At 60.9% G+C, this 17,531-nt stretch overlaps 10 protein-coding genes across 10 annotated transcripts; 3 read left to right on the forward strand and 7 right to left on the reverse strand.

Annotated features, from left to right (window-relative positions):
• Window positions 1-381: 381 nt before the first annotated feature.
• Window positions 382-1,650, reverse strand: COLE_01448 (uncharacterized protein; the record flags this gene model as incomplete). Its single annotated transcript, XM_018421639.2, has 3 exons — window positions 382-644; window positions 701-1,078; window positions 1,371-1,650. The coding sequence occupies 3 exons, from the start codon at window positions 1,648-1,650 to the stop codon at window positions 382-384; spliced, it is 921 nt and encodes a 306-aa protein (XP_018282866.2).
• Window positions 1,651-3,342: 1,692 nt separating this feature from the next.
• On the forward strand, window positions 3,343-4,345 carry COLE_01449 (uncharacterized protein; the record flags this gene model as incomplete). Its single annotated transcript, XM_018421638.2, has 4 exons — window positions 3,343-3,377; window positions 3,473-3,644; window positions 3,863-3,969; window positions 4,087-4,345. 4 exons carry the CDS (start codon window positions 3,343-3,345, stop codon window positions 4,343-4,345), a joined length of 573 nt encoding a protein of 190 aa, XP_018282865.1.
• A 62-nt stretch (window positions 4,346-4,407) lies between these two features.
• COLE_01450 (uncharacterized protein) lies at window positions 4,408-5,370 on the reverse strand (the record flags this gene model as incomplete). The annotated part of the gene is made up of 1 exon (XM_018421637.2): window positions 4,408-5,370. One exon carries the CDS (start codon window positions 5,368-5,370, stop codon window positions 4,408-4,410), a length of 963 nt encoding a protein of 320 aa, XP_018282864.1.
• Window positions 5,371-5,570: 200 nt separating this feature from the next.
• On the forward strand, window positions 5,571-6,543 carry COLE_01451 (uncharacterized protein; the record flags this gene model as incomplete). The annotated part of the gene is made up of 4 exons (XM_018427494.2): window positions 5,571-5,645; window positions 5,677-6,246; window positions 6,282-6,474; window positions 6,506-6,543. 4 exons carry the CDS (start codon window positions 5,571-5,573, stop codon window positions 6,541-6,543), a joined length of 876 nt encoding a protein of 291 aa, XP_018282863.1.
• Window positions 6,544-6,932: 389 nt separating this feature from the next.
• On the reverse strand, window positions 6,933-7,217 carry COLE_01452 (uncharacterized protein; the record flags this gene model as incomplete). The annotated part of the gene is made up of 3 exons (XM_018421636.2): window positions 6,933-6,979; window positions 7,012-7,097; window positions 7,129-7,217. The coding sequence occupies 3 exons, from the start codon at window positions 7,215-7,217 to the stop codon at window positions 6,933-6,935; spliced, it is 222 nt and encodes a 73-aa protein (XP_018282862.1).
• A 1,068-nt stretch (window positions 7,218-8,285) lies between these two features.
• COLE_01453 (uncharacterized protein) lies at window positions 8,286-9,977 on the reverse strand (the record flags this gene model as incomplete). The annotated part of the gene is made up of 1 exon (XM_018421635.2): window positions 8,286-9,977. One exon carries the CDS (start codon window positions 9,975-9,977, stop codon window positions 8,286-8,288), a length of 1,692 nt encoding a protein of 563 aa, XP_018282861.1.
• A 475-nt stretch (window positions 9,978-10,452) lies between these two features.
• COLE_01454 (uncharacterized protein) lies at window positions 10,453-10,902 on the reverse strand (the record flags this gene model as incomplete). Its single annotated transcript, XM_018427397.2, has 1 exon — window positions 10,453-10,902. One exon carries the CDS (start codon window positions 10,900-10,902, stop codon window positions 10,453-10,455), a length of 450 nt encoding a protein of 149 aa, XP_018282860.1.
• Window positions 10,903-11,372: 470 nt separating this feature from the next.
• Window positions 11,373-13,289, reverse strand: COLE_01455 (uncharacterized protein; the record flags this gene model as incomplete). Its single annotated transcript, XM_018421634.2, has 4 exons — window positions 11,373-12,118; window positions 12,170-12,452; window positions 12,488-13,132; window positions 13,209-13,289. The coding sequence occupies 4 exons, from the start codon at window positions 13,287-13,289 to the stop codon at window positions 11,373-11,375; spliced, it is 1,755 nt and encodes a 584-aa protein (XP_018282859.1).
• A 1,244-nt stretch (window positions 13,290-14,533) lies between these two features.
• Window positions 14,534-15,634, reverse strand: COLE_01456 (uncharacterized protein; the record flags this gene model as incomplete). The annotated part of the gene is made up of 1 exon (XM_018421633.2): window positions 14,534-15,634. The coding sequence occupies one exon, from the start codon at window positions 15,632-15,634 to the stop codon at window positions 14,534-14,536; it is 1,101 nt and encodes a 366-aa protein (XP_018282858.1).
• Window positions 15,635-17,053: 1,419 nt separating this feature from the next.
• COLE_01457 (uncharacterized protein) lies at window positions 17,054-17,518 on the forward strand (the record flags this gene model as incomplete). The annotated part of the gene is made up of 1 exon (XM_018426249.2): window positions 17,054-17,518. The coding sequence occupies one exon, from the start codon at window positions 17,054-17,056 to the stop codon at window positions 17,516-17,518; it is 465 nt and encodes a 154-aa protein (XP_018282857.1).
• Window positions 17,519-17,531: the final 13 nt, after the last annotated feature.

Here is a 17,531-nt window from a genome sequence, read left to right on the forward strand (position 1 = left end):
CAATCAGATTGCAACCCCCCAACGGAAGATGGTAATCAGCGATCAGCGACGATGACAACGCTCCGCGTGTGGTGCGTGAGGTGCACAGACTCAAGATCGTCGACATGCCAACTTGGCTGACCGTGTTGACCACGTTATGCGAGGTTAGTAGCCACCAATGTCAGTGCTTGCAATCGCCGCATTGTCACCCACTGCTATGCTCAAGATACTCCCATCATACTACTACCACTCCTGTGAATATTGACGACCCTCGTGAATGTTCGTGATTGATTTTCGTACATGCATGCCTGGCAAAGGCTCAACGGCGATCGGCGAGCTGCCGTTGTCAGCAAGTTGTCTCAAGGTGTGGACATTACTCATCCAACTTACCTGGCGTACACCCTAGTTGCCGGCGCAGCGACGGTCGTGCTCCTCCTGGCGACGCGTCTTCTCGTCCTGGCGACGGTTCTTGTCGTCCTGGCGGCGCTGGATGTCCGACTCGTCAGGGCGGTTCTCGGCCCACTCGCGGTCAAGGCCGGCCTGCTCCTCGTCGAGCTTGCGCTGCTCCTCGTCAAGGTCGTTCTGAATCTCCTCGTTCGACTTGTTGCCGTTGTTGTTGTTGTTGTTGTTGTGGTTGTTGTTGTTGTCCGAGTTGGAGTTGAACTCTGGATGGTTAGTTGGACAAGTGGTGGAAAAGGAAGGCCGGGTCGTGATGACTCACGCTGCTGGTTGCGGTTGTGGTCCTCCTGCTGGTTGTTCTGCTGAGCCTGCTGCTCGTTGTTGCGCTTCTCGTCCTCCTGGCGGCGCTCCTCCTCGTCCTCGTTGTCGTTGTGCTGCTTGATAGCGTAAGCACCACCGCCGATGGCAGCAGCACCGGCGATACCTGCGGCAGCGGCGCCGGCGATCTGGCCGTTGGACCAGCCCTCGCCCTCCTTCTTCTCCTCCTGCTGCTCCTTGTTCTCATTGTTGTTTTCGTCGTCATTCTCGTTGTACTTCTTGTAGCCGTAGTAACCAGCGGCACCGACGGCGGCGGCGGCAGCGGCACCACCGGCCACGGCACCGGCAATCTGGGTCTTGGACCAGCCCTCGCCGTCCTCGGCTAGGTGTGAGTGGGTGTTGCGAAAGCAGTGAGGCATGCGACGAGGGGAATGGAAGGGAGGAAGGCGAGGAGTGATGGCGGAGCAGTGTCGAGGTGAGGCGACTGTTGAATACGGATGTGGGGAAGGAGAGTCACGAGCAGAGGAGGAATGAAAGCAAGGCCGACCGTCGCTAAACGGTACTCTTCCGGCCCTCGTCGTCACTCCCCACGCCCACGCCATCGCCACCTCACCATCACCTTCCTCAGACGCGCCCCAGCCCAACACCCGCGGGGCCATCTGAGACGAACTCACCCTCCTTGTTGTCCTGCTGCTGCTGCTGCTGCTGCTGCTGCTGCTGCTCCTGCTTGGCCTTCTCCTCGTCGTTGTCGTCCTCGTTGTACTTTTTGTAGCCGTAGTATCCGGCGGCGCCAAGAGCGGCGGCACCAGCAAGGCCACCGGCAGTGACACCGGCGATCTTGGCGTTGGACCAGCCGCGCTCCTGGGTCTCACCGTCCTGGCCGTGGAGGACCTGCTGCTTCTCGTCCACGGAGAGGTTGGAGAAGTTGCGCTCGACGTCGTTGTTGTAGGACATTGTGGATGTGGGTGTGGGTGAGGTGGGGGTTAAGAGTGAAGAGAAATGAGAGATGGATCGATGGGAGGATGGGAGGATGGGAGGATGGGAGGATGAGAAAGAGATGATATAGTAGTCAAGAGATGGGGGAGGGAAGGTCAGCGGTGTACGCGTGTACAGTCAGTCATGCAGTCAGTCATGCAGTCAGCCAGTCGCAGCCAGTCGGCAGATCGGCAGTCAGCAGCGGGTGCGAAAGAGAGCTAAAGAGAATCCCGCGCATGCCGCTCAAAGAATCGCCGGGCATGGCGAGGGGCAACAAGATCAACCCGCGCGCGCCCCGTCCCATCCCATGATCGATCCTGCCCCAGTAGCCACAAGGTGATACGGTGAGAGCTTTTGAGTGAGATCGTGAGATCGTGAGATCGTGAGATAAACCCTTCCCGCGCCATTGTACCTCAATCATCCTCCTTCCTGTGATCCTGTGAGATAGAGATCCTTTACCCCTGCGACATGTCGAGCCTGTCTCCCATGTCTCGGCATACCACGACCCATCTCATCCTCCCCCTCTCCCTGCAGCTACTCCCTTCAGCCTCCAGGCTAGCCAGGCTATGATGTGGTGTGGGTGTGGACGAGGAGACCGAAGAGGGGTACCAGCTACAGTATACCAGGACGAAGAGGAATGTGGCCAGCGTGGCTTTGAGGATCATGTCTGCGGTGAGCGGTGATGAGTCACGCGTAACGCAGCCACGCCTCGCCTCGCCCTATGCATCGCTGATCACCTAGGGCCAGGGCGGGTTCCCCTGTCGCGCCTGTCGTACACTCGTGCGACGCGAGAGCCAGTGAGCTGATCTGCACTCGTTGCATAAAGCACAAAGGCGCGGCATGCCGCGAATAACCCTGCCAAGTGTCCCTGCGAAGCGGTGCAGATGTGATCCGAGTAAATCAGTCGCGTCGTGGTATTGGGCCGCAATCCCCGATCGCCCATCACTCGAGTGCACTGGCCACCTCTTGGCTATATACCCACCGCCACGGCCACAGCCGCCGACGACGAGGCGGCAGGCGTTATGCTGGGGCCGTACTTCTCCCATGGCATGCTCTCTGTGCGCAGTGCATGCTGCACGCTGTATGCTGCGCTTGACCTACGGCGGCCGCAGATCCTGGTCAGGGGGAAGACGAGGGCGAGGGCTGCTGAAGCGAGCTTGTGCCCTGGCCGTACCGACGTGCACTGGATGGGATACGGGATCGGGAATCCCGGCCGGCGTGTAGCGGGTGGTTTCAAGTGTTGCAGTGCAGATCAGAGTGGGTCTCCAGCGATTCATGGGTGCATGGGTGTACGTGGAAGGAGCAACAAGTCTGGTGAGATGGAAGCATAAGAAAACCCGAGCGGAGGTCTGATGATGATGGCAGGGTGGGAGAGGTGCCAAAATCAAAAGAGGATGTGGGGCAGGGTCCTGGGTGGATGAGCGGTTCTGGCTTGGGCCAGACTTCAACTCGGTCACGTGCCGAGTGCACAGTGCCATGCCCTTCCCACCTGCACACAACGTGGTTTCCACGCTACGTTCACGTGCCGTCACGTGCGGTGACAAGCCCGCGTCGAGCGTCAGATGACGTCCACTCGCGCTTCATTTCGAGCAATGTCGATCTAGCCATCTGACGCATCTTGGTCTCCTCTCACACCACGCACCCGTCGTCGCACACTACGCCGTCACCGCCATGCCACAAGTATACGAAAATGAGATCGTGTACGAGTACGTCTCGCTCCCCTCCTCATCTCCCTCCTCCCATCCTCGACCTTCCCCTCTCGCCCGATCGACTTGCCCCTCTGACTCACCGCTTACCCCAGCTATCCCCCCGCACACTCCCTCCTCTGGCTCATGCGCAAGTATCCCAACCCGCAGAGCCCACAGGTCTTCTCGGTCGACACGCTGTCGCGCACCATGGATCCGGATACGGGCGTGATTCGGAGCGAGCGGGTGCTGGGGATCCAGCAGGGTGCGCCGCGGTGGATTACTAAGGTGGGTGCCGGCGCGAGATCTAAGAGGGAAGATGATGAGGGAGAGAAGAGGGGGAGGAGGACGACGGGGAGGACAGCGGGCACGGAGAGATGGAAGGGGAGGGGGGAGGAGAAGTCGAGGAGCAGGGGGAGCCGGGGGGGGGGGGGGGGGGGGGGGATGAGGGGAGGAAGGGGAGAAGGCGAGAGGAGGATGCAACTGAGCACAACGACTCACCCCAGCTTTTCTCCCTCCCAGAAACAACATATGTCCGCGAAGTCATCTTCATCGACCCCGCAAAGGATCAGGCGATTATGATGTCCATGAATCTGGACTTGGCGCAGTACATGTGAGTGAAAGATAGGCATGACGGGGCGGTAGGTGCGATCAGGTTTGCCGGACAACTCTTGCCCTCCACACCACCTCCGGCCTACCTCCCCTCCCCTCACCACCCCACTCACCCCAGCAACGTCCTCGAGTACATCACGTACACACCATTCCCGCGCGAAAAAGGCGCGGCCGCACCATCCACCCTCTTCAAGCAGCATGCGTTGATGCACTCTGCATTCCCGACACGCATGATCGCGCGGCGGATCGAGAAGGCGAGCGTGGACCGATTCAAGGCGAACGCCGAGAACGGGCGGAAAGGGTTCGACTGGGTGTTGCAGAAGGGGCTGGAGCTAGGCGGGAATGGGGCAGGCAACGGAAATGAGGCCTTGGCCTAGACAGTAGATGTAACAATCAGTAAACGACGGCCTCACGACATATCATGCATCGACTCATGGTGCTACAACTTGGCGTCCCGCTCGAGACCTGCCGATATCCTATCGAACACTGCGGGACCCTGCTTCCCAAGCGCCGTAGCAACCGCGACGGCGCTAGCCCCGGCCCGCCGCATACGCCGGTATCCGTGAGCGTCCGCGACACCGCCGACGCCGATAATGTCGATGTCGAGGCCGCGCTTGTCAATAAGCGCGCGGAGCGACGACACATTGCCGAGCGAGAGGGGATGTATCGCGGGGCCCGCCATGCCGCCGTAAGCGCCGGGGAGGACGGGGTGCGGCCCCTCCCCGTCGTCCGCCATGACGACGCACCCGCCGAGCGTGTTCGTCGAGGTAAGGAACGACACGCGCCCGCTCTCCGCCAACGCGGACACGAGCATCTCGAACTGGTCCGCGTGGGTATACGGCGGCGTCTTCAAGCCCACCGGCACCTCCGTATCCGGTATGGCGGCGAGGAATGCGGCGAGCGCAGCGGGATAGTATGCCGGGGGCGGGTGTCCGGGCACGTTCGGACATGAGAGGTTGAGCTCGACCGCGAGCGGGGGGGACACCTCTTTTGCGAGCGCGGCGACCTGTTCAATGGCCTCGCGGCAGGCCTCAGGCGTGCCCGTCACCGAGAGGATGATGGGCTTGCGCGAGCCGGGGTGGGCGCGCGCGAGCGCGCGCACCATGTCTAAATACGAGGCGAGGGGGAGCGGGCTCAGCCCAAAGCTGTTTAGTGAGGAGGTGCGCGCGTCCCATGTGCCCGGGGCGCGGGGGGCGAGGGGGGAGGCGTCGTGCGTCGCCGCGTCGAAGAAGAGGAAGGTGTTGAGCGCGTCGTCGTGCGGATAGCCGTCGAGCAGCGAGGTGCGCGTCGTGATCGCGCCCGTAGAGGGCGAGGCGTATAGTGGGAGCAGGTAGGACAGGTCTGTCGCCCATGGGCAGGCGGCGTTGAGGAGCGGTGGGGAGATGACGAGGCGCGGCGGCATGGTGAGGGCCGAGAAGAGATGGAGATGAGAAAGACTGCAGTCGGTGGACGGCCTAATCTTTGGAACCGCGGCAATCGGCGGATCGGCGGAACATTAGACGCGGACGGAGATTACAGCGGAGATCATATCATCTCCGCGCGCATTTCGACTTCAGTCATGACACAAGTCAGCGGATCGGGCGCTCACCACCTCCACACACAATGAGCTACGAGTACCGCGCGCCGTCGCTGCACCTAATTGACACCGCGACGCTGATAAAGCAAGGCGCGGAGGCGGTGAGTCGCGCGACGTCCTGTCTAACGCTAGCGGGTTTACGCGCTGGACGCCCTCCTCCCCTCGCCGTCGGTGTACTGGCCATCTTCGTCGTCCGCCTCGTCCTCCTCTCCCGCACCCACCCCCGCGATCCTCAAACACCGCTTCCCCAAAACATACCGTCACCCAGCGCTCGACGCGTCGCTCAATAAGACCCGCCTGCAGTTCGAGGCGCGTGCGCTGTTCCGCTGCGCGCGCGCCGGCGTGACTGTGCCCCGCGTGCTCTGGGTCGACGAGCCGGGCGGCACGCTCGCGCTCGAGCGCATCGAGGGCTGGAGCGTGCGCGAGGTGCTCGGCGGCGGGGCGGAGGGCGAGGTCGAGGTCGGCGCGAACGACGAGCGCGAGCGCGACGGCACGGAGACTCCGCGCGAGGACGAGGAGGTGGTGGTGGGCGAGAGCGAGGGGATGGCTGCGCTCGCGCCGCACGGCGGCGTGCCCGCCCTCATGACGGCTGTTGGGGAAGCGCTGGCGCGGCTGCACCACACCGGCGTCGTGCACGGAGACCTGACAACGTCGAATATGATGGTGCGAATGACGCCAGACGGGGCGTCTCCGTACGAGATTGTGCGTGACGAAAAAAGGGGGAAGGCTGATCGCAGGTCCTAATTGACTTTGGGCTTGCGTCGCAGGCGACGCTGCCGGAGAACTATGCTGTCGACCTCTACGTGCTGGAGCGCGCGTTTGCGAGCACCCACCCCGCAAGCGAGGGCATGTATGCCGGCGTGTTGGAGGCGTATGCCGCCGGACTCGGGGAGAAGAAGTGGAAGCCCATCGAGGCAAAGCTCAAAGAGGGTGAGTGCAGCTCCGGGCTGGCTGACGGCAGTGCGCCTGCGCGGGCGGAAACGCGACATGACGGGATGATGTGGGATGTATGGATGTCACTGTCTGGTGGGCATGGAAGACTGACTGAACCTGACGGAAACAAGGGAGCTTGATGGCTAACACGAGAGACCCCGGCGCAACGCCACTCTACCACGCATTCTCACTCCTCAACCCCATTCTGACTCCACAAGAACGAATGCCGAGCCTGGCACTTCGGATGGCGCGAATCGTACGGTTAACGAGATGCCTGAACGAAACTGCCGAGTCGCCAGCCGCCGAGCGAAGAGTGCGGACCCACCCCTCGCACTGTTTGTCCCTCACACCGCTTCCACAGTCACTCATGAACCAGTTGCGGCCTATTCATATCCTGCTGTTCGTGTCTAAGCGCTCATGTCTGCTGTTCGTGTATCAACGCTCGCTGTTTGAGTCTAAGCGCTGCCGCCGCTGGCCTTGTACTCCTGCCACTTCCAGACGACTGGGGGTTAGCTCCTCCCTCGGAGAACATACTGAAAGGGAGGCCGGAGCCGACCGCCGTGAACGTGATGAACCGAATCGTGAACATCGTGCGGTTCTTCGACCCCCCGGGGATGGTCCTGGTGTGAGCGGTGCTCTCTCCACACTCACTGGTCGACGACGTTCTCGAAGTGCGCGAAGCGGACAGCGCGCAGGCGGGCGGCGGCGAGCGTGGGGCGGGCAGCGCGGGCGACGAACATGGTGGCAGGTGGGCTGAGTGAGAGAGTAAGTGAGAGTTGCAGAAAGAGGTGGGGACGTGCAGTTCTTGAGTCCATCTCCTCCCGAGGCGCCAGGTGCTTGGGCCATGCTGGGCGTGGGAGCGGGAGTCGACGACATGGAAGAACCATGAACAATGGGACATGGCGCGGGGCGCCGCCACGCCCTAAGGCTTGTGCTTTGTCCTGCCCTATAATCTCAAACATTGAGGTGGTAATGCCCGAAAGTCAGCGCAGTTGCAAGCATTGTGCCAGCGTTGTTTGTGGAAGAATCCATGCAAGCATGCATGCTGCTGCAGGCCGTTGAAGGTTGAACAGAAACCATGGCAAAGCTGGAGTGGCAGACGCACACCAGCTTCGTCCGCCCCACACGCACATACGCCTCGCATGCCTCGCACCAGATCGCCCAATCCTCTCTCCCTGCTGTCCAGCCCGACTTCTCGCTCCGTCCCAAGTCGCGCAATGTTGGGCTTGGAATGAGCCATAACGCGCGAGACGCACGCAGCCAGTGAAACCGGACACAATTCACCTTTGTTCTCTCGCTTACGACGCCACCCCCACACCGTGCCTGCGGGGTACACTACGACATGATGCCGTTTAGCTGTGGCACAACTGTCAGGCTGCATTGCAGATATGCACTTGGTGGAAGGGGTGGCAGCTAGCGATATTGTCAGTCTAATATACATCGTCGTAGCCAGTACTCCTTATCGGCGCTGGTGGCTCGGGGGTGGTGGATGCCGACGGGGATGATCGTACTATCTCTTCAACACCCTTAATCCTCCAGACTACGTATCTCCAGTTGCTCCTCACTACATCTTGCTCATCCCCTCGCAGAACGACCAACTCTACTCGCCCATACAGTTCTCCCCTCTCGCGGCCGTGGAACGCGCGCTGATCTGATACTCCCGCTGACACCTCCGCGATTCGCCCATGCATATTGATCGCCCATGCTGATGGTGCAGACTAGCGAGCACGACAAGTCTTCCGCTCGCGAAGGGCAATATAATACATGGCTGATAATACAACGCCGGCTCTAAGATCTACGCTCGCACGCTATTCCTTCTCGGGAGGCTCATCGCCCGCCGCATCGCTTCCGGAAGGGTACGGCTTCTGGCTGGGCCTCAGCTGTCCTCGTTCCGCAAGGCAGGCAAGCATCGCCTCGAGCAGCTCGCCGGCCTGGTGCTGCTGGACGAGCTGCGTCGCCGGCCGCACCACCGGGCGGCAGTGGAGGTGCGTCGCCTTCCACACTGCCGCCGCCGCTGCGCTTTGTCCCAACACCCCGTCACTGCATAGGACGAGATGCAGCGGCTCCGCGCGTGATGGATGGAACTTATCGTGGAGCATCTTCTTACCTGCCATCCCGAAGGCCGTGTACGTCGCGGCATGCACGAGCCTGGTGTCCGCCTCCATAAACTGCCGCATCCCCCTGACCTCACCAACATGCGATGTCGGCTCGGTGCCGAACGAGAGGGACGCTCCGCGGCGGCGCGCGTATCCCATCGCCAGCACGGTGAGGTAGTCGGTCGTTCCCGGGGGCGCGGACGGCGTCGCCACAAGGGGATCTAGAAGGAAGCCGCCCTCGCCGACGCGGAGAAGGCTCACGAGCCCTTGTGGCTCGTTGTTCGCGTCGGTCGTGTACAGCACCGTGGTGAGGTGGGGGAGGGCGAAGAGGTGCAACTTGGTGCTGTAAGGAGCGCCATCCCGCTCCTCCTTTGCAGCGTAAACCGTCTCATACGCTTTCTGAAGCTGCACTTCGAGCGCGGCATCGCGCCCGTCGGCGGGGCGATACAGGCGCACCGGGGCGTCGCGCATGAGCTTCTTCACCACCAGTGTCTGCCGCTTCCCCCGCCGACCGTCCAGCACGGGGTTGTGCTCGGCGTCGACGATCTGCTCGACAGCAAACTGCACGGTCGCCCATCGGTGGACCTGGGCGACCTTGGCTGTGGCACCGCGCGCGGCAACAAACGCGACTCCCCATCTCCGCTTGGCGCAGAATGCGTGGAACTCCGCGATGGCGCTCGGCAGCCGTGCAGGGTGGCAGGCGGGGTCGCCGAAGGCGACGGCAATGCGAAGGGAGCGCACAAGCTTGAAGCTGATTGCGATGTCGAGCGCGGGCGAGAGGTATATGCGATATGAGGGGTCTGCGAAGGTAATGCTCCACGCGCCGTAATGCGCCACGAGACGCTCGACGGCCGCCACGGCGGGGGCACAGCTCAGCTCGAACGTGCGCTTGGGCACCAGCAGGCCGCGGACGATCTCGGAGGGTATCGCGAATGGTGCGTGATCGAAACGGGTTGGTCGGGCTATTTGTGGTGCGGATTTGGAAGGCTCGGATGCGGGATAGCCGATGTTGCCCAGTGCGACCTCCCACGGCTGGGGTTTTGGCGTGGCGGCCGTTGCCTCAGCTTTGCGGCTGGCTTTGTTGAGGTCTCGGCGGGCCTTACGCTTCGCAGCCTTCGCGCTCGCCTTGTCTGCCTTCGCTGCTTTGGCCGGGGCGTCGCCGTCGAGTGTCACGGACGCTGAGGTGGTGGCCGTTGTCGCGAAGCTGGGGACTTGGGAGGCGACTCGCTTGAGCGGCGGAGAGTCGACGCATTCCACAAGCGTGGCGGCCGAGTCGCCGCTCGTCGCCTTGTAAAGCATGCTGAACGGCTCGTCGATGGACGTCGGAGTGAGTGTCGGTGACGGGGCGATCATGCACGACAATGGATGAGGAGAGGGAGGGATGGGGATCGTTAGCGTTGCCATGATGAATATGAAAGCTCTGGGGATGAGACGGGGGCGAGATCAAGAGTTGAGACGACGTGCTAAGTATAGAGACGAGGAGGCGCCAGCAGTGGCGGGAGTGGGGGGTGGCAGAAAGACTAGCGAAGGGTGCCTGTTGTTCTTATTGTGTATGCATGTGCAGTCGTGCGCAGTCGTGTATCCCGCGCCATGAATGGCCATTCGATAGTCAAGTGTTGAGATGCATCTGTGTCATGCGCCTCCGATGGTGGCGGTGCTTTCCACGCGGTACGGATTACTGGACGGTACAAAACTGACCAACTATACTGCCTCGCTGCGGAGTTGGAGCGCCGGCCGCTAGCTGTCGGTTGGAGAGCCTAGTGCGTGAGATAGACGGCCATCGTCCCCGCTGCAGAGAGTTCCGGCGGCGGTAGAGGAGTGTATCAGCGTTTGACACAGCATCGCCATTATGCAATCCTCCGAGTCAAACATGCCGTTCTTACAGAACGTCAAATGCGGAAGCAGCAGGTATGGTGACAACACACCGGCCCCGACATACCACTGCCGCGCGCGTCGCCATTACGTTCAGACGACGTATACGGCCGTCGCCTCCGTCAACCTCCGTGTCCGTGTCCAGGCCATCACCATTGGGATGTTCACGACTACGCACGCCGTTAGTTGTACAGCCCATCCCAAGTTTAGCTCGAGTGACGTCGGGCAATCTGCAGAGTAGCGCAGTAGGTGGTGGCTGAGGTATTTTGGGCGGCAGGCACGCCGGCAATCCCGGACTCGCACGTTCTTGGGTCAGGAGCTGTATGCCGTTGTTCGCTGTTCGGTCTCTGCTGCGCAGAAGTCGCAGCGGCGTCTCTTGAGCTACGGCGAGGCGGTGACCAACCACCCAAGGGCTACACGAGTGGCTGCTTCGTGGGAGGAGGATGGGACATCGCATTCACGCGTGGCCGTCTGACCTCTCGGAGGATCTTCACGCGGGGCAATTGGTGGAGCGGGCGTACCGGCATCTGTCACTGCTGTGCCAGTGAGACATCTAAGGATCCAACTTGTGGCGGGGAGGGAATGGGATTTCGGGGAGCCGAGAAGCCGACCTAGTGATACTGGATAATCCACCGTCCACACAGGGGCTGGTGCCTTGAAGACAAGAAGCATGATAAGACCGTGTGAGAAGCTCTCACCTCAGACCAGAATACTGGGCGCTCTCGATTGACCGTGCGCTTTCTAGCATGCAGGAAAAATGTCTAGTTCCTCGCTCACCTCGTGCATCTCCCGCTCCCTCCTCTCCGTCTCGACACATACCCTCCCCCATCTCTCAATATGCTAAATATCATTGCATTACCTAGATGTAAATAAAAGAGTGCGCATGGCCAGACATATTCTGACCCTATCTCGGCCGAGGTAGGCCATCTAAACCTCAAGCTTGGAGGCAGCCTTGGGCTCCGGCTCGCCCGCCTCATACGCCTTCTCCTCGATGGCGCGGGTATGCGGGCTGTCGACGGGGGTGAGGTCCCCCTCGCCCTCTGTCTCAAACTCAGACTCGTCCTCGCGCCAGAAGTCCTTCTTGCCGCGGCTAAGGCGGTACGCCCAGGGCGGGAAGAAGCCGCCCTCAATCTTGTACGTCCACGGCTCCTTGTCCTCCTTGTTGGGAGGCGAGATCTTGCCGCGGCTCGCCTTCTCGAGCAGCCAGACAGCGGTGTTAAGAAGGATGTACGAGCAGATACCGGCGATAAGGCCGTACGCGATCGAGTATGTGAAGGGCATGATGGCGATGGTGAGGAACGCCGGGATCGAGTCGCCGAGGTACTTCCAGTTGATGTAGCGGGCTTCGGCGGCCATCTGGGCGCCGACGATGATGAGGGTACATCCTGTCGCCCAGGGAGGGATCGAGGCAAAGATGGGAGCAAAGAAGACCGAGATGAAGAAGCACAGGCCCGTGACAATTGCCGTGAGACCAGTGCGGCCGCCCTCGGCGATACCAGCACCCGACTCAATGTAGGCGGTGACGGGGGGCGCGCCGAAGAGCGAGCCGATCGAGATACCGAGCGCGTCGACGCAGTACGCAATCGACGAGTTCTCAAAGTCCTGAGTTTTGGGGTTCAGGAACCCACCGAAGCGCGCCATCGAGTACAGGGTGCCAGTCGCGTCGAGAATGTCTGAGCGTCAGGAGAAGTCCGGAGCATATAAGAGCAAATTTGGTGACTCACCGACATAGAGGAACGAGATGAAAGCAAGTCCGAACTGGCCGCCGTACTCGGAGACGTTGAAGTCAATAACGTTGAGCGTGCGCTTGATGGGCGTAAAGGTGACAACCTTCTTGAAGAAGTTGAACGCATCGTCACCCAGGGGGGTGTTGGGGAAGTAAGTGACAGGGGTCGAACGAGGCCACGAGATGATCGAGACGAGAAGGATGCCACAGATGATTGCGCCCTTGACGCGGAACATCATCAAAAACACGGTGAAGACACCGCCGCAGAAGATACCGATCCACTGGATATTAGCGCGTCTTTCACTCAAAATCTCACCATGGTGGGATTCCTCATCTTGTCAGACGGGGGGCAGAGACCGGTTGCGGGGTCCTTGAGCGCCGGGTGGCAGCCAGCAAGCTCCATTGGCACGGCGGTCGCGCCGGTCACGGCGCCGATACCGGCGGAGTACGTCAGGCCGATAAGGGTGAGGTACAGCCCAATGCCAACGGCAGTCGCGAGCTTGATGGAGGCGGGGATGGCACGTGCAAGCCACTGGCGGATACCGAGGAGGGTGAGGCCAACGAAAACGAAGCCCTCAACGAACACGGCCGCGAGCGCAATCTCGTACGGCACAAGACCAGATCCGTGATATCCAACCACGGTGAAAGCAAAGTAGGCATTGAGACCCATGCCCGGCGCGACACCAATCGGCATGTTGGCGAACAGACCCATGCAGAAGGTCGAGAGGGCGGCAATCGCGGCCGTAGCCGTCACCATGTCGCGCCTAATCTCCTGCACACACTGCATGTACTCTGCGTTGGTGTCGCACAGGTCGAACATGGACTCCGCGGGGCACTTGCACGTACCGCCCGACTGGGAGACGATGGAGGCGTTGACCGAGATGATGTAAGCCATCGCGAAGAAGGTGGCGAGACCCGCGCGAATCTCGGTGAAGAAGAACGTGTTCTTGCGCTCCTTCCTCTGCTTGTCAGCGGCCATACCAGCGCCGGGCGCTACGGCGTCGCAAATCGACATCGCACACCTCCGCGCAACGTACGTGGCCCGAGCCTTGGAGGCGGAAGTAACGGCCCACAGCCGACTGTGCCACAGCGATGTTGGCCCGCGAGACCCAGCCCATGTTGTTGGTTTAGAGGTGTAAGATTGATGGAGGCGATATCGCAATTGATGGCCTTTTTCTTGAGGCCCGAGTTTCGGTGGCCTGGCAGCCTGGCAGCGGCGAGGCGGCCTGGGCAATGTCCTATCTCACCGGGCAAGGCAGAAAAACCTGTTGGGCCTATCTCGAGGCTGCGGGCTTGGCGCCTTGCCCATGGCCTAGTTGCGCGCACAAGCACTGGCCCTTGGCTCTAGGCTGATGCGTCGGGGAGACTCGCTAGCCGAACGGCGGATTGATCACCAAATCATTAGGAAACTCTATCCCCGGAATGCCTCTGGTCTTCCACCTCTCAACCTCCACCCCCGCATCAGGGTCTGCCGCTCCAAGCTCCATGAAAATGACTATCGCAAAGCAAAATTTTGGCTTGCTCGTCTGCCGCCGTAAGGCATCTACGGGGGTTGGCGGGACGCTTCGACTTTGTGGATGCTTGCTTCGGGTGTTGAGGTGTCAAAGTGGCGGAGGGATCGGCGCTGTGTGCATGGTTGGCGGATGGGAAACACGGATAACGACGAGAGCCTCACACGACCTCAACGAACTACCGAATGAATACCGCGTGGGTGCATCGCACGGCGAAAGCCGTTCGAGGTCACGGTCACATGCACAAGCGTCGGGAGTTGTGCCTGACGCCCCGCAGATAGGCCAAAGACATCGGCCGGCCTCGGGGCGCCGATCTGCCGAAGTGTCTCGTGCTGCCTCTCGGTGTCTTCTCGTGAGCTGCCCTTCGCGATACTGCTGTATGTGTTGCGGGCCGCCATGGCCTGTGCAGCCAACAACAGTTGAACAATAACAAGCAGTCCGGTATGACTCAGCTCGGAGCCCTGGTCACCTGAGCGGTTGAGCTCGGATTCCGGCCGGTGAATGAACCTGGCATCACTGATTCCTTCAGTGCATGGAGCTTGTCATCCGGTTGCCCGAGCGCAGGCACAATCGCTGGCGCTTGTGAGCAAGCGGCTTATCGTGGAGAGTTGAGAGTGACCGGTGGTCGCCGTCAAGCCATGCTGATAATGGACTAGACGCTGCCAGTGGCGGTATACCCATCGAGTTGTGATGATAGCGAAGGTAGTTGCCGGGCGCCGCTGACGGCCACCTGTCACCTGTCGAGGTTAGTGGCACCTGCCAAGATCAGACTCCGACCTCATCATTGCCCTTGACAGCATACATCCGACTACAACCTACAATACAATGAGGAGGCTCCCGCCATCGGTGAATCACGACTTGCTCAGACCGGGCTCGGTCTCAAGCGCAAATGCCGGCGATAGCGGCTCTGTCGGGCAGCTGCACTCGCTGGGCTCGAATGCGGGGCCGAGCGCCATGCTCTGAAACCCACCCTGCAACGATATGGGTAGGCTCGTTCCCGGCAAGGAACGGGCAGTGGCAGGCTCTGGGCCGCCGTCAAACTGGCTCCACAAACGGCGACTCGTGACGAGCGGCCCGCTGTCATCCTCGAACTCCAGCTGGCGCGGCGTGAACATGATGGCGTCGGCGTCCGAGCCGTCGCTGCGAAAGCGGGGACGGGCCATCGTGGGGGAGCGCAGCCAAGAGCCCGGCGACGACTCGCCGCTGGGCGAGAGGTGGTCGGGGGCCTCTGGCTCCGGCGCCGGCGAGGAGGGACTGGCGCCCGGGAAGGGGATGGGGGCGGATGTGTGCGATTCACTCTGTGGCTCGCTATCCTTCGTCTTCACCGGCAGCTTCAAGGGCGCGGGGGCTTTGCCGCCCAGATGTATGGGCGAGGCGAGGAGAGCGTTCCGGGACAGCTGTGGGGGTGGCTCCTCGACCGGACGGCTCGAGCTCAGCCGCAGCGTGTAAAGGTGTGGGTGGAATCCGCTGATTGCGCGGATGGGGATGCGCTGGCCGCGCGGCAGCTCTTCCCCGGGGTCGAGGCGGAGGGGGAGGAGACTCTCAGGGGAGGCGAAGCTGTTGGGCTCGGCGCCGACGGAGAGTGAGCGCTTGTGCGAGCGAGTGCGTGTGCGTTTGCGGGCCTTGTTCGTACATTCCGGGGCGAAGAACATTGTCGATGGCCCCGCGGAGGCCGAAGTGGGCGCGGGCGACGAGACGTCCATCGCTGCGTCATCGAGGGCAGTGCTGAGCCCTCCGAAAATCGACGACCATTCAGAGTCACATTTGCTCAGCGCCTGGACTGACGTGGTGGCGGTCACGTCTCCGGCATTGGTCGCATCACCCGTCTTGTTGGGTTGGTCTTGCAATTCGTAGAGAGCGGGGCTGGATGAGGCCCGGGGCGACTTAGAGGGGGAGAGGCGTAGTGTCGGTGGACGGGCACCGCTGCAGGACGGGGAGCTGTCGCTAACCATCCCGCGTTTGATGGCACACGCGCTACGGTGCTGCAAGTTGGGAGCGTGAATGAGGTGGGTGGAGATGGGAGACAAGAACGTCGCCTCAGCGTACTCTGGCGACGTAGAGATTAGAGCCTCGAGCAGACTGGCCCAGATGTTCACATGGACTGTTGACGTAACTGCCGCCCTTGGGATGGACGTAAGGACGAATGTGGGCTCTCTGCGCCTCGTCGGACGGTGTCGTAGATGAGTACAAGTGGATGGAGGGAACTCATGAGCATCCTGCAAACCATTGCCAGTCGGGTGGGTCAGCCGACGAGGCGGTGGCGGTGTTGCTCACCTCAGCCAGGATGGAATCCTTGGCCGTTCATGTCCTCGGCTTGGTGCCTGCGTCGGCGCTTTCCGCAGCCTACGTCACTGCCATCAAGCCTCCGCAGGTGTCTGCGTCGCATCTACATCCTCTGATGCGTCGAGGACGAGTATGCTCGTGCAGAGTTTACGCTCGAAGCATTCGCCTCGACAAACAAACTATTGTTGATCGACCCAATTCTGGCATCCCGTCAGCCATGCCGTCCCTCCCAACCCCTTCGTGCTCAGTGTCTGCAATGTTTGTGCGTTCCTGAATATCGGCCCTGCGTTGCCATTCATGTTGCACGTGCAGCGGAATGGCGTGGGACGGGATACGGCGGTACGGCGATGGAACGCCCGAGGTCCCAGGGTCGTCAGCGCGAGCTAGAGCACGACAACGGGTGTGACGTTCCAGGCATGAGAGATGAACTGGACGGTGGTGTCACGTCAGCGGCGCGGAGCGCCCATTCAATCCGTTTCAGATCCCACTTCACGCGACTCTTTGCCTTTTGAAAATGCATTCCGCGGAGGATATAATTTCAATCTACCTCCTTAGTTTTCGAAGCTATTCAGGGCGTGTAGCTCAGTTGGTAGAGCGTGTCATTAGCATCTTGATCTTGACAAGGTCTTTGGTTCGATTCCTAACTCGTCCAGTACAGCATCAATTTTGACCTCTTCTTTTTTGACAGGTACTGATGGTTGAGAAGACTGGCAATCGGTTGCAGACGATGCGGATGCTACCGGTCGGTTCTTCGCACCCCTTTCTGCAACTGGGACATATGCCACACACGCTACGGCATCAATACGAGCCGTAGGCCGTTGTTTCAACATGACCCCAGTGCTTTGGAGCAGCATCAGAATGGCGCGTAATTGAGTCACATTGCCATTGTCGCCAGTGGCTGATATGGCTTTCCTTCGTGCTGCCATCACTCGCGAGCATTTCCATAACCACCATGGGCATTGTTTGCTGATGGCGCACCTACATGTGCTCTCGCCGTCTTTGTGGCCTGCGTTCTAGCAGCACATCACACAGCCACTCCCAGTGCCGATAAAGCCCCTCGACATCGCTGGCACCCAACATCACCCACGATGCCCATCCCCAGCCTCACCATGAGTATATACGACGCAATTCTTTCCGCGGCCCTCAACCGCGACATCCTCGCAATGCTCGAGTACCGTGATCTGATCTTTCTCTCGTCCACCATTTGCCCAACCTACGCCTTCGACCCCACCCCCTCCGAGCTCAATGGCGACTGTGGCCCAGTCCATCCCCTCATCAACACTTACGAGAACCCCGGCCTTACCACCTTCTTCCTCGAAGTCGTCCTTGGCCCGCATCTGGACCTGCTCTCCCCCGACGAGCTCAAGCAACCCGATGACATCATATATCCGCTCCTCGCTGCGCGCCTGCGCGCCAAGCTCACCCGGGCCGGAGACAGTGGGCACATTCTGCTTCTTGTGCTTGGGCCTGAATGCCCGGGAGAGGAGAGCCGCCCTGGCGGACTCAATAAACTCCGGCTGCGCGTGCTCGAGGTACTGTGTCGTATGCTGTAGTGTGTGGGCTGAT

Source organism: Cutaneotrichosporon oleaginosum (genome assembly GCF_008065305.1).
Source record: "Cutaneotrichosporon oleaginosum strain ATCC 20508 chromosome Unknown ATCC20508_contig01, whole genome shotgun sequence".
In the NCBI taxonomy this organism is placed as follows: Eukaryota; Fungi; Basidiomycota; class Tremellomycetes; order Trichosporonales; family Trichosporonaceae; genus Cutaneotrichosporon; species Cutaneotrichosporon oleaginosum.